At 42.3% G+C, this 13,211-nt stretch overlaps 2 protein-coding genes across 2 annotated transcripts; one reads left to right on the top strand and one right to left on the bottom strand.

Moving 5' to 3' along the window:
• The first annotated feature begins 65 nt into the window (after window positions 1–65).
• On the top strand, window positions 66–4,687 carry LOC124125423 (glutathione peroxidase 7-like). Its single transcript, XM_046488733.2, has 4 exons — window positions 66–381; window positions 1,025–1,174; window positions 1,854–1,968; window positions 3,063–4,687. The coding sequence occupies exons 1-4, from the start codon at window positions 160–162 to the stop codon at window positions 3,263–3,265; spliced, it is 690 nt and encodes a 229-aa protein (XP_046344689.2). The 5' UTR covers window positions 66–159; the 3' UTR covers window positions 3,266–4,687.
• A 1,636-nt stretch (window positions 4,688–6,323) lies between these two features.
• On the bottom strand, window positions 6,324–13,141 carry LOC124125432 (selenoprotein Pb-like). The gene is made up of 4 exons (XM_046488744.2): window positions 13,001–13,141; window positions 9,878–10,086; window positions 8,928–9,134; window positions 6,324–8,529 (listed from the first exon to the last, which is right to left on the bottom strand). Exons 3-4 carry the CDS (start codon window positions 9,095–9,097, stop codon window positions 8,151–8,153), a joined length of 549 nt encoding a protein of 182 aa, XP_046344700.2. The 5' UTR covers window positions 9,098–9,134; window positions 9,878–10,086; window positions 13,001–13,141; the 3' UTR covers window positions 6,324–8,150.
• Between the last annotated feature and the right edge of the window lie 70 nt (window positions 13,142–13,211).

The raw sequence follows: 13,211 nt of genomic DNA, 5'->3' as shown, positions 1-13,211 counted from the left end.
CGAATGTTGATTGGTTGCTGAACAAGCGAGCTCAAAACAATCTGTGTGAGATCTCAACGGTACTTTCCGAGACTTCCGGTTCCACGTTGTTGATGTTTTGTGGGTTACACGTGTGCTATTCAAGAGAAGAACCCTCTTGTCTCCAGGGCTGTCTTGACAATGAAAGTGTTAAAATCAAATCCATTCCAGTGCGATATGACACTTATACAATCGTTGGCGATCATTTTCATAGCCATTTTTCCCGTTGCAACTTTATGCTTCGAAAATGACCAGGGCAGTGTTGCAGACGACAAGAAATTTGATCCGGCGAAAGATTTCTACATGTATGACGTGTATGATCTGAGAGGAAATCTGGTTCCATTGAAAAGATATAAGGGAAAGGTGGGTTAAATTCACGGTGTAAGCATGCTATATGGTTGGCTGTGCAATAAAATTTCTACAGTGAGCTTAGATCTTACTTCATGTCATAGGGTTGTGTCATAAGTTGAAAAATAATGTACGTGTATATCTAGTTGTTTAGTAATAAGACGACGCCATCAGTGGAAAGCTTGTTTAGAAATTGGGACTTGTATTCCTGAATGCTTTGAAAAGCATCACAACCACTGAAAACTAAATGATTCGTGTACCAAGATGCAATGTGTCAGTATATTATTGTCTCCCAAATGATAGCCAAGGGCCCGGATACGCCCCTCAGGATAAAAAATGAATCATTCGGACTCTAAATTAAAGGGCATTTATCAAATGATTTATTACCTGATTAGGCATCAGTTTGCCTTGAGGCTGTTCTATTTACCTCATGTTTATTCTCATTTATTACCACTGACGTTTCTTTGATCAATAGTCTCATTATCAGAAAATATAAATTAAATAAAGGCATGTAAAAAATTAGCCTCTCTGTATCTGGTCCAAGAGATGATCAGGTGTCTCCACTTAAGGCGCATGCAAGAGTTATAACTAAACTTGTGAACATTGTTTATAAATGCCGTTTGAAAACATATTGTGCATGTTACTTGTATATTGGCAGGTATCCCTGGTGGTGAATGTGGCCAGTGAGTGTGGCTACACAGACCAGCACTACAAAGGCCTAGTTAGACTGTATAATGAGCTGGTTCATACTGACCGGTTCACAGTACTTGCCTTTCCCTGTAACCAGTTTGGTTCTCAAGAGCCTGGGGTTAGTATTTTCATTGGCTTCTGATTATGAGTTGACAATAACATGAAGCACTGATGCAGGCTCTGAGGCATTATAGGTATCCTGACTGAAATATTGTAATAAGTTCTGAGCTAGGAAGGGATTATTTGGAGTTCTGAACGTCAACCATGATCAAATGATGTCTTTATAACAAAAAATAAAATTAATTGAGATATGCCAATGCAGCCACTATCTCATTGAGATTTGATGAAGGTAAAATAGTTGAAACAAGTTTCTTTCCTTAAATAGTCATTGTCAGGGCATCACAATTGTGGCCTGTTAGCATTCGTTAGATATCACAATCACAACGTTGCATTGCATGTAGCTCTTTGGTTCAAAATGTCAAGTAAAAAAATCGATCTATAGGTTTGCACAGGGTGACAGGAAGAAAGAAAACATTGCATCGAAAGGGAGGTTTTTCCATGTCATGAGATACATGTTTCAGGTGGTGAAAAGTGTGGGGATTTTCAGTTATAAGTCCAAACACATGTGGAACATGAACAAAAAATAGAAACTATTAAAGCCATAATCATGTTTAGGTGAAAATTGGTAATACTGTATGTCAGCTGACATCATATCCAGGACAAATTAAGTGTGAACAAGTGTTGTTTAGTGAAATAATATACTCAGTTTTCGTCAATGTGTGTTCTTGGTCTTCCAGAGCAGCACTGACATCGACCAGTTTGTGAAGCGGAAGTACAAGGTGAACTTCCCCATGTTTGCCAAGATTGATGTCACCGGCGATAGTGTACCAGAGGCATGGAAACTGCTCATTGGTAAAATAAGTGTTACCTGTTGCTTGATATTCTTTTGAAATATATATTGACCCGTGAAGATTCCGGGGTAGAATAGGTCTTCAGCAACCCATGCTTGCTGTAAAAGATGACTATGCTTGTCGTAAAAGGCGACTAACGGGATCGGGTGGTCAGGCTCGCTGACTTGGTTGATGCATGTCATCAATCCCAATTGCGTGGATTGATGCTCATGATATCAATCACTGGGTTGTCCTGTCCAGACTTGATTATTTACAGATCACTGTCATATAGCTGGAATATTGCTGAGTGTGGCATTAAACAACAAACCAACTTTTGAAATAATACATCTCTCAATATCCTGCCCACACAGCCTCATCTATTGTTAATGAGTACAGAAATCTTTCCTGACAACATTGATTAAGTTAGTGTTGCAGTATTTACACAATCTTTTCTAGGATTTGTCAACAGAACAGTTTGTTTTGCAGATGTTTTCAGTGCTTCTTTTTGTAATCCATGATGATTAGAGTGGTACTCACTGATTGTGTCAGTCAGCTTCAATATGATCTGCCACAATCAGTGTTTAATGTAGGGCTGGGACGATACACCAACTGTGAGATCCGATACGTATCACGATACCCTACTTATGAGCTGATACTTGCATGTGCACTTATCTGTGGTGCGTAAGCCATCTTTTTCATAGAGAGGATGGCCAAATACCTGGTACACTGATGATTTACAGTTGGCAGTGTCAAGTATGGCACAACAAATGAAAATATTTATGTTTTCACTATTAACTTGCACTACTGATTAGTATTAAGTGGAACAGTTATTAAAGCAAACATTTAAGGTCAGAATCGATACTTTTTACCTAGTGTGCGACTGTGATCGATACTTGTATAGAGAAGTAAAACATCGTGATCCACCAAGGCATCAGTGTATCGTCCCACCACTAGTTTAATGGGGGTGTTTTTGGTTTTCTATTGCACAATGCAAGTTTAGAGAGCTCCTAAATCTCTTATTTTTATAGTATTGGACTTATGACAAGAAACATGGACCAACATCCTTTATTCTGAACACTGACAGTGTTATGTGATGTATTACTTTTGATATTTCAGCCGAGGCTGGCAAATCTCCCACATGGAACTTCTGGAAATACTTGGTTGATGGCAAGGGACATGTGGTTAATGCCTGGGGGCCCTGGGTGGATGTAGACGACATCAAAGAAGCTATACTTGATGCAGTGGAAGAGGTAACTCCATTGGATCTGCCCTACCAAGCACACCACGATGACCAGGAACATGAACATGAAGAGTTGTGAGAAGATCGAGAGATCAATGTGTAAAATCAGGGCCACAAGACAATTTCAGAGTACTATTGTCTTGATGACTCAGCTCATTCCACTGCAATGTACGTCATATGCAATATGTCAAAACTAGCAAAGTTCTTGGCCATGCTAATCAGGTGCAGGACATAATGATGTCATATACATGTCAGATCAGTTTATTTTAAATGATTTAATAGATAATGAAATAACTACTGATTGGCCTTTAGCTTGTAATTGTTCCATAATTGCCTGGACACATGCGTTAAAATTCAACATTTAGTATGTTTTTCTGTCGGTGACAATCTCAAATTCCAAATGGTATTTTTCTGGGAAACATTTAACTTCAACATATGACTCATACATAGCATGAAGAAAAAGTTACAGTGTAGATCGTTTAACCAAGAAATGATCAATACAGATGAATTTGGAAATTAGGAACATATTATTGCATGAGCTGATATTTCAGTATACAATGATGTACTGTTTCTTTGGGCGCCATGTTGTTTCAAATGTGACATGGATCTTGTTCTTAAGTATGTATTATCAATAGTCTTCTCTACAGTGGAGGGACTCATTGAGTTTTATGTTTTGTGCTTGCAGTCAATCAAACGATGATCACGACGTAGTTTATATGACCATATTCTGTTGTTACCATGGTTACATGTTATAAATATTTCTGCTGAAGCCTCACCGCATGTTTGTGCAAACAATATTAGATAAAAGACTAAGTCTTCTACTAAAAAGCCCATTGTTCACAACAGTTGCTGTTCTCATGAAGAGATACCAATCTCAAATACTTGCTCCGTATTATCTCTTAGGTTCGTATATTCTGTCCAGTTGATAGTAGCAGCAGTGTTACTCTGGTCACAATCGATGCTTGGTGCTATGTCCATGTTTGCTTTTTCCGTCCATTCACTGCCCAGTATCATAACTCTATGTGCCAATTTTGGTCTTTTTGATGATTTTGACCTTGTTGTCTGTTATTTGTCTGATTGTGAACTGTATTGGTAGAACTGGAGCACATCGAACCTTACTCAGTTCCATTTGAAGTTTATTCAAAATATTTAGAAAAGTTTGTGTAGTTTGTAAGTCTTGTGCATAACTTTTGTTATAATACATATTCTTCTCAAGATGGTGCTATTTACTACTGCATATTATTTGGTCAGCTGTAATGATGATTGCATGAAGTTCAGCATGTTTCTGATGAATCTGCCAGTATATGGTATATTAATAATTTTGTTATCCTATTGGAAGCGTTTAAAGGTACCACATGCAAAATGTTCACTAATTTGAAGTGCTTAAACAGCACACAACATTGTAATATTATTATGTGCCAAATAATATCCTGACATTTTAAAGGCATATCAACAGTCTATTTGCCTAATGTTGACCAAAGAATAAAGTTTTTTACCTTCACGAGTACAACATTTTTGTAATGCTTGTCTCCCTGTGTGGATTCTTGGGAAGAAGAGGGAAACAAATTCCCATGCTTGTGTCAACGGTGATCAGTTCCACATGGAATAAGCTCCATCCATAACAAATATTGCCAGTGTAAATGTCTCATGAAAATATTCCTTGTAAAATCTGTTCCATGGAAATAATTCTCCTAGAAACAATAAGTACAAAAGATCAGTTTCACACAAGAACAGATACTCTTTGACACTTGTCTTCCTTCAACTTCTGCAAGGTGGCTAAGCCCATGTTCGACCCGTTAAGATCCGGGGTAGAATAGGTCTTCAGCAACCCATGCTTGCCATAAAAGGTGACAATGCTTGTCGTAAGAGGCAACTAACGGGATCGAGTGGTCAGACTCACTGACTTGGTATGTAATCATATCCCAATTCCGTGGTATATTGCTGAGTGCGGTGTTAAACAACAAACAAACAACAACAATCATGTTTGCCTGAGGCAGAATATGTTAGAGTTATTGAGTGAGTTGGGTTTAATGTCGCTTTTAACAGTATTCGGGGGGGCACGGGTGGCCAAGTCGTCTAAGGCGCCGCGATTCGCTGTGCAGAGTCACGTCCCTTGGGCACGCCAGAAACCTATGATTGTGGGTTCGAACCCCGGTTCGCCCCGATTATGTTTCTAGGTTTGTCAGCACCATACCCGTGCTCGTGGGTTTCACCGAAGTGGTAAACGTCTAAGACCTGCATCACTTCAAGCTTTCCTCCCACATTAAGCTGACACGCCGCGATATAACTGGAATACTGTTAAAAGCGGCGTTAAACCCAACTCACTCACTCACTAACAGTATTCGAGTTATATCACAGCGTGTCAGCTGAATGTGGGAGGAAAGTGCAGAGTGATGCTGGTCTCAGACGTTTACCACTTCGGTGAAACCAACGAGCAAAGGTATGGTGCTGACAGACCTAGAAACCTCATCGGGGCGAACTAGGATTCAAACCCACAATCATAGGTTTCTGGCGAGTCCAAGGGACAGCGAATCACAGCGCCTTGGACGTCTGGGTCACCAGTGCCCCCGAATACGTTAGAAGGAAACCCAGAAGACATCTTACAGCCATAGACTTGGAACATTCATGACCAACTCGTGCCATTCCTGGACAAACCAATCTCGTACAAGGTTACCAAAAGATGAGTATGGTGATGAAAGAAACTTGGAAAGAAAGACAATCAGGGGAGACAACCCTCACACCCTTGTTCCACAAAAACAATCATAGCTGCAACTATCAGACTCTGACACAGGCTAACAATAGTTGTAGCTCAAAGATCGCTTTGTGGAATGAGGCTCTTGACCTTTTGACAAGAGGCTACTCACATCTCACTGGCTACTGGTTGTCTTCAGCAACTTGAGGTACATGGATCCTGGAACTATCCAACTCTTCCTAATACCAGAATAGTGAGTGAGTGAGTTTGGTTTTATGCCGCTTTTAGCAATATTCCAGCAATATCACGACAGGGGACGTCAGAAATGGGCTTCACACATTGTACCCATGTCGGGAATCGAACCCGGGTCTTCAGCGTGACGAGCGAACGCTTTAACCACTAGGCTACTTGACCGCCCCTAATACCAGAATAAACAACATCAAAGTAAGGACAAATGGTTTTATTCATAAACTCACACAAAACCTCGAGTCTGTATCTATTGCATTCTCACCAGTTGATCAAAACCACTACGCTTTTCCAAGTTTTGTAATGGCTTCTCATTTTCGGTAGAAGTCAATAGCTACAGTTTCATGAGTTGCCGATACTACAACACAAATGTTGCAACCTGACCCAAATATGTCCCTCACACAAAACATTGAAATGGTCCAGTAGGATTAAGACCAACACTTGATAGTTGGTCATCTTTGGAATTTGGAATTTGGAATGCAATTTTTTGATGACATTGAAGGGTAAGGTTCTACACTTATTTCACATCCTTTGAATAAAACCACCCACAAATACTTAAACACACATTGATAATCAGATCATGTCAAAACAGAGGCACAGGACAAAGCAGAAAAAACACTTTAACAAATATATGTTCACTACCACTCACTCGTCTGATGAAAGTTTTATGTGTTTTGTAATGTGCCCCACCTTGTGATGAAAGATGAATACAAAGATTGATGGTAATGCAACATGGATGATCTCTGCCCTATGTTGTCCCTAGACGTCCAGCGATACCCCAGTTCTCACTTCCTTCATTGGGAGACCGCCAGGTTTTATCCCAAATGCTTTCATTAACACTGGCCTCTTTCTGGACAGCTAAGAAGTTCATAGTGGAAGAGGAGAAAGATACAGGACAACTGTTGATAACAAACTTATATATGTGTGACATTTGCTTTCAATTTCAGGGATAGGATCGTTTGGAATCAACAATTATTTAGAGGAGGAAGTATATGGTTGGCAAGTGGAAGCTAGTGACAGACTACTGTCATTCAGCGCCTCTTCCTATGGGTCACTGTCAAGGAGCACCCAGAGAGGGAAGTCATCGGAGAGGTCATTGTCACGTGACTCGGGAGGTGGACCTGCCGCTCTCCGATCACACTCAGGTGGATGGAGAGGACACACCTGAGTTGTGACCTTGTCACTGTCAGGATTCTAAACCAGACGGTCAGGAACAGGAGATGGAAGAAGAACTGGACTGCCCTTGTCATTGTCAAGAACCTGCCAGTCCAGATGGTCAGTCTCAGGACTGTTGCTGAGTCTGACACTGTCAGGAAACTGAACCTGACTCATGTGCCTGTCACTGGTACAATGAACCTGCACCACTAGCGACCTGCCCTTGTCACTGTCAAGGGGACCCTAGACCTGAAGGTCATTGTCAAGACGATGGATTTTGTCCTGAGCTATGTTGTCATTGTCAGGTACCCCCCAACCCAGTTGGTCACTGTCAGGATGAGGGTGACCTATCAGATGTCTGAAGCTGTCACTGTCAGGAAGACCCAGTACCTGGTCACTGTCAAGCAGATCCGGACCTTGGTCACTGACAGTCCCGACCTCCTTCGAGACACTGTCAGCACTCGGGGCCACTAGGGCAGTTTCAGCGACGGGCAACCGTTGAAGATCATGATCAAGTGTCATGTCTAAAACGGCACTCACAGTCGCCAAAGGATGGTCAGCTGCACCTAGATTCTGTGACTGACGGTCACTGACAACGTTTCAGTGACAGATCACTCTGCTGACGTCACTGTCACCTGTTCTCAAGACGTCAGGGTTTGGATTGGCGTGACTGATGTCTGCAGGACTGACAGAGACATCTGTCCCTCAGAACTGCAGATGGGTGATGTCAGGAACACCTCCAGCCCACAGGACGACTGTCACCGAGGTCAGTCAGCTGCTGGTAACACGATCATCTGCGGCTCGACTCCTGCGAGGAGCACAAACAATCATGGGTGGGTACAAGGGTCGTGGAAGGGGAGTTGGGGCAGGCTCAGTGCTGCCTGTGGCGATGGGAATAGCTATTTCTGTTCAGGTTAAGCCTGTTCTGACGTCTCAGTCTTCTGAGAATCCTACACAAAAGGTCTTGACATCTGGGAGATCTGGAGGGCACACGTTGTACTGTAGGATCATCTCCCTGCATCTGATGATTAGAGTTGGAATGATGACGAGAGGAGGACTGGCCGTGGCCGTGACCTTGTTGACCCCGTTGACCTCGTTGACCTCGTTGACCTTGTTGACCTTGATGGTGCCGGGAGTTGAGCCGACAGTAGCAAGGGCTGTCCCGGTAGGTTGCAATGAGAGCACTCTGGGTGTAGTGGTACTGAAGGTAGGTCATCGGAAACTGGATATGGTAGGTCTCTTGTCCACATCTAGAAGGGGAAAACCGATGCCGAATTAAGTTATTGTCAGTGGGACCAGTTACTACAACAGAAGGGGGCTTCCCCTGGTAATCCTCAAGGTCAGGGGACAGAATTGTCAAACTGTGTAAAAACTGACGTATAGTTGTCTAGCTAGTGAATATTGCACCCATTATCTCCGACAGCGTTTGATATTCTATTTTAGACTCGAGCCCAAATGTGACCCGCTTTCTATAATAAACACTTAATGAATGGCACAACAACCCAAGACGAAGTTACCCGACTTTCGAGTCGATCCAAGGATCCACTCATGGTATGAAGGCTGCCAAGTCTGCAAGAATAAGCGTTCCATGAAGGAACTACTGGTTTTAATTTGTAATGCCAGTTTGCCAAGTTAGTAAGTTCCCGACCTGTCAAATATGAAGAAATCGTCCTTGTGGCCGCCGTAGACCCGTTCCCAGAGTCCAAGCTGTGGGGTGTCCTGGTACACGGGGAAGGTGACCAGACTGGCGAATTCGTTGTACAGGGCGAGGGAGGCGTTGTCGTAGGCGTTGATGATGATCATGTTGATGTCGGGCATGTTGTGATCAGCAAACAAACCCCGGAGAACTTCCAGACTGAAGGGGAATGAGTGAGTGAGTGAATAAGGATATGTCATATTCTTACATTAACTGAGAGGTAATTGTATTTCTATTCATTGCATATATCCTAGGAAGACTTGTAGTTTAACAGTTATAAAAAAAGATTCCACAAACGATCACGATTCAGGCCATTCTATGATGATAAACACCCTGGACCCAACATCAGTTCTAAGACCGATTCTAACAGCACGACGCAAACAAAAGCGTCCAATCAAATTACTCTGAGCAGCGAGAGACATTCTGTGCCATACCCGTGAAGATCCGGGTAACAATAGGATGTCAACAACCCCTAATTTCCGTAAAAAGTGACTATGCTTGTAGTAAGGGGCGAGTAACAGGATCGGGTGGTCAGGATCGCTGACTTGGTTGATGCATGTCATCGTATCCCAGTTGCGTGGATCGATGCTCATGACATCAGTCACAGGATTGTCTGGCTCAGACTCGATTATTTACAGACTGCTGGAATATTGCTGAATGTGGCGTTAAACAACAAACAAACAAACATTCTGTGCCAGGTCAAAAATAGGAGCGATAGGGTTGCGTCACTTCCCAAACAACGCCATGGTGGAGAATGCGTTCAGGGAATTTAATAAAACTGAATGGATACATAATACTCTGGATAATCGAGGATGGCGTCAGGCATCAAGAAATGAAGATACATTTTATCACTGGTAGTGTTGTTACCACTCGAAGTGCTTTTTTAACACTGCAACACTCACCTTGCGGCCTGGGTTCTACAGAAGGATCAGCTAGCCTTTAGCAGCGCCACCAACGTCACATTGCCGCGCAACTGCTCCATCGGGCGCACGCCATCCACCGACCACGACGCGGGTCGGGAGCAGCGGACGCCCAGGACAGAGGGGGCGAGGACGCAGAGGACCGCTAAAGCCAGCAGAGCCCGCGGGCCCCGCATAGTGGCGTGAACAACCTGAGGACAAACAGCAATGTCATTAATATCATAATCCACATTATAATAACTACCCTGAAGATCCGGTTCTTAAGCGACCCATACTTGCCGTAAAAGCGACTATGCATGTCATAGTATCCCACATTGCGTGATATCATGATATCAATCACTGAACTGTCTGGTCCAGACTCGATTATTTACAGACCTCCGCAATAAAGCTGGAAAAATTCTGAGTACGGCCTTAATTAATAAACAAACAAACACTTAAATCCACATAAACGCTGATGTGGTGAATTAAAAAAAAGCAGTGCTACACTTTGGATTATCTACCATGCTGTCAATGGTCTAAACTGTCAAAGGTTCCTGTTGTCATCATTGATAGTATTTTCTGCATAAATATTGAGTACACACATTCAACTCCCAATGATTGCCATATCAGAAGGAGGTCATTTGAAAATTGGATCCGAGACACTTGAGTGGAGTGAGTATGGTTTTACGCCGCTTTTAGCAATATTCCAGCAATATCACGGCGGGGGACACCAGAAATGGGCTTCACACATTGTACCCATGTCGGGAATCGAACCCGGGTCTTCGGCGTGACGAGCGAACGCTTTAACCACTAGGCTACCCGACCGCCCCTCCGAGACACTTGAACAAATTGCGATGAAACTGTTAGTTGGTGGGGACAAACATGTGATGCGTCACTGGTCCAGTTGTTCTGGGGACCTAAGTTTTACAGAGCTCAAAAGTGTTTTTATGATAATTAAAGAGTATGGTTCAAACGCAAAGGTTGAACAAAAATGGCCGAGTAATGACCGAAACTATAGGTTTTCAATTTGGCTGCTGCACATAGCGGCCACGTTGAAAATTGTATTCGACCTCTTGAGTAAGGGGCTTCATCAATGGTGGGACCAGTTTGTGAAGTTTCAACTTCATTGATTTGGTGGTGTCTGACATCTTGTTTACATTGCAGTGCAAAGAATTGCATTTTTAGATAAGTTCAGACTACATTGGTCAAATAAAGGTAAACATTTAAAATATCGCAACAACAACAAAATACAACCGAAACATATGTTGAGCTCCCACTACAAACGACACATATAGCAAACTTAATGACAAAAAACTTCATGAGTAGCGGCCATAAACAGATATTTCAATATGGCTGCCATGAGAGCCATATTGAAAGTCTAGTTCTAACCTCTTGAAAGAATTGGGGTGTCATCATTGGTGGGAAGCATGTGGTGGTTCAGTTCATTGGGTCCGAATGGTTTTAGGGAAGAATATGTTTACCGAGGACGATGCGCGAGTTGATATATTTTCAAATATGGCTGCTGGCAGACATATTTGATTTTGAATCACGATGCCTCGAACTAACAGGGAACTATAAATAGTGAACACCGCTTTCACCAGGTTTCAGGATTCTGGCTGCTATACTGATACCGCAGGCTTGATGCCTCAAACAAACTTGAATTCCCTGATGGTAACAAACACCCACAAGAGATTTCAAGCCGAATCCATCGAAAGTTTCACGACGATTGTCGACAAATACCGTAAGGACTAGACTAAAATATAGTCTATATTGCACGATACATTGCTCTCTTCTATAATTAAAACAAATAATTTTCCTGATGCTGACGTGGAATAGAGCTTGCTAGAGCTGGCTTGACTTGCTTTTGTATATATATCTAGATTGGATTTGTTTTCATAGAAAAATATATATATTCTACAGTCATGATGCCGGACAACGTCAGGACAGGTGAGCTAAGAGAGAGCTCGTGAGACATTCTCTACTATTAGTTGTATTACAATGGAATGGAGATATAAATGTGTTGCATAATGGACCCTTAGAGACCGTAGCTCACCTGGATATAGATACTATGGACGTGTATTCATTGGATGCATAACAGGGCCAAAATAATCAAAATTACTCAACATAAAAAAGACGGACAGATGTTATTGTACAGATTATGCATATGCCTCATATCTTTATATCAAATAACACTACATGCATATAGAGTATAACGCGCAAATATTATGCGTAAAAACTTGGGTCAGGTGAGCTCAATAAATCTGATGTTGAGTTCTTCCAGTTATCTATTAGCAGATAAAACTTTCGGCCATTACAAAAGATTGTTGTGTATGAGATGTCAGCGAGATTGCATCTATTGTTGTCTCTCTAGTGGATTAAGTTCACGTGCACGTAGCGTGACCCGTTCCAACGACTGATCAAGGTCATTCATTCTACAAGCAGTCGTTGGAGTTCAAGAGGTCAAACGTTTTAATGGCGCTCCCGTTTCTGTTTCTAGTTTCTTTACTAAACTGTGGGCGTTTTGCACTGGGTGGCTGTTGATTATGCATTGGGCTGTTGTGTAATATACAACGATCATCATGACCGTCAACAATCTTGTTTAACGCTCGTCACGTGATGCCACCCAACATTGACTGATATATATTTATGTATGGGAGACAGTACAGGATGAAACACAAGCATCTGTACATCCATCACTATAACGAAAAACGCTGCATCTTAAAATGAACGGAGGATCACAGACCAACTTCTAGTCTCTGAGATGATCATAATTTACAGTTGTTAAAATATCTTAATAAAAAGGAGCCAGAGACTCTCTTCATTTTCACAAACTGAAGTAATCTTAGCTTGCCCACTATATTAGACTTGCATGGGCTGTATTGATATGTTTGTTTCCGGGTCTGTGTGACAGACTTGGATGATCAGACTGTCAAGTTGAAATTCTGATGTTGAGGGGCAAATTATGGGTCTCATCTTGAGGGGACCTGATTCCCGTCCTTAGAGTCAACGCAGTAACCGCAAAAGTTGAATGCGTAACGAATAACTATGGTTCAAGTTACTGATTAATATTAGTACGCTATGAATTGTTTGCAAACTGTTTGGTTCCTACCAGACGACAATCCTTACCTTAGTGGAGCGCTCTATGTGCCGTGGTCTCCCCGGGACGAGCTCACACAAACTGAGGAGCTGGTGAGTGACGCGCGCTGATGTGTGCAGGCTTTCTGCTAACTCGTGAACCTTACCCTTTAACCCCTTCCGGTCTTATCACGGGATCTACTCAGTCTCTGACCCCCAGTGTAGAACAGTACGGGCTTATGATATACCACATGTGCAGAAC

The sequence above is a fragment of the Haliotis rufescens genome, unplaced genomic scaffold, assembly GCF_023055435.1.
Source record: "Haliotis rufescens isolate VD_foot unplaced genomic scaffold, xgHalRufe1.0.p SCAF_2, whole genome shotgun sequence".
NCBI lineage: Eukaryota > Metazoa > Mollusca > Gastropoda > Lepetellida > Haliotidae > Haliotis > Haliotis rufescens.
This window is presented reverse-complemented; position numbering and strand designations above follow the sequence as displayed.

Bases quoted from the DNA above. Each gene is read 5' to 3' on its own strand.
- LOC124125423 (XM_046488733.2), top strand. From the start codon at position 160: ATGAAAGTGTTAAAATCAAATCCATTCCAGTGCGATATGACACTTATA. The intron at 382-1,024 runs GTGGGTTAAATT...GTATATTGGCAG, and splicing joins TGAAAAGATATAAGGGAAAG to GTATCCCTGGTGGTGAATGT. The intron at 1,969-3,062 runs GTAAAATAAGTG...TTGATATTTCAG, and splicing joins GGCATGGAAACTGCTCATTG to CCGAGGCTGGCAAATCTCCC.
- LOC124125432 (XM_046488744.2), bottom strand. From the start codon at position 9,097: ATGCCCGACATCAACATGATCATCATCAACGCCTACGACAACGCCTCC. The intron at 8,530-8,927 runs GTCGGGAACTTA...TTCCCCTTCTAG, and splicing joins GATTTCTTCATATTTGACAG to ATGTGGACAAGAGACCTACC.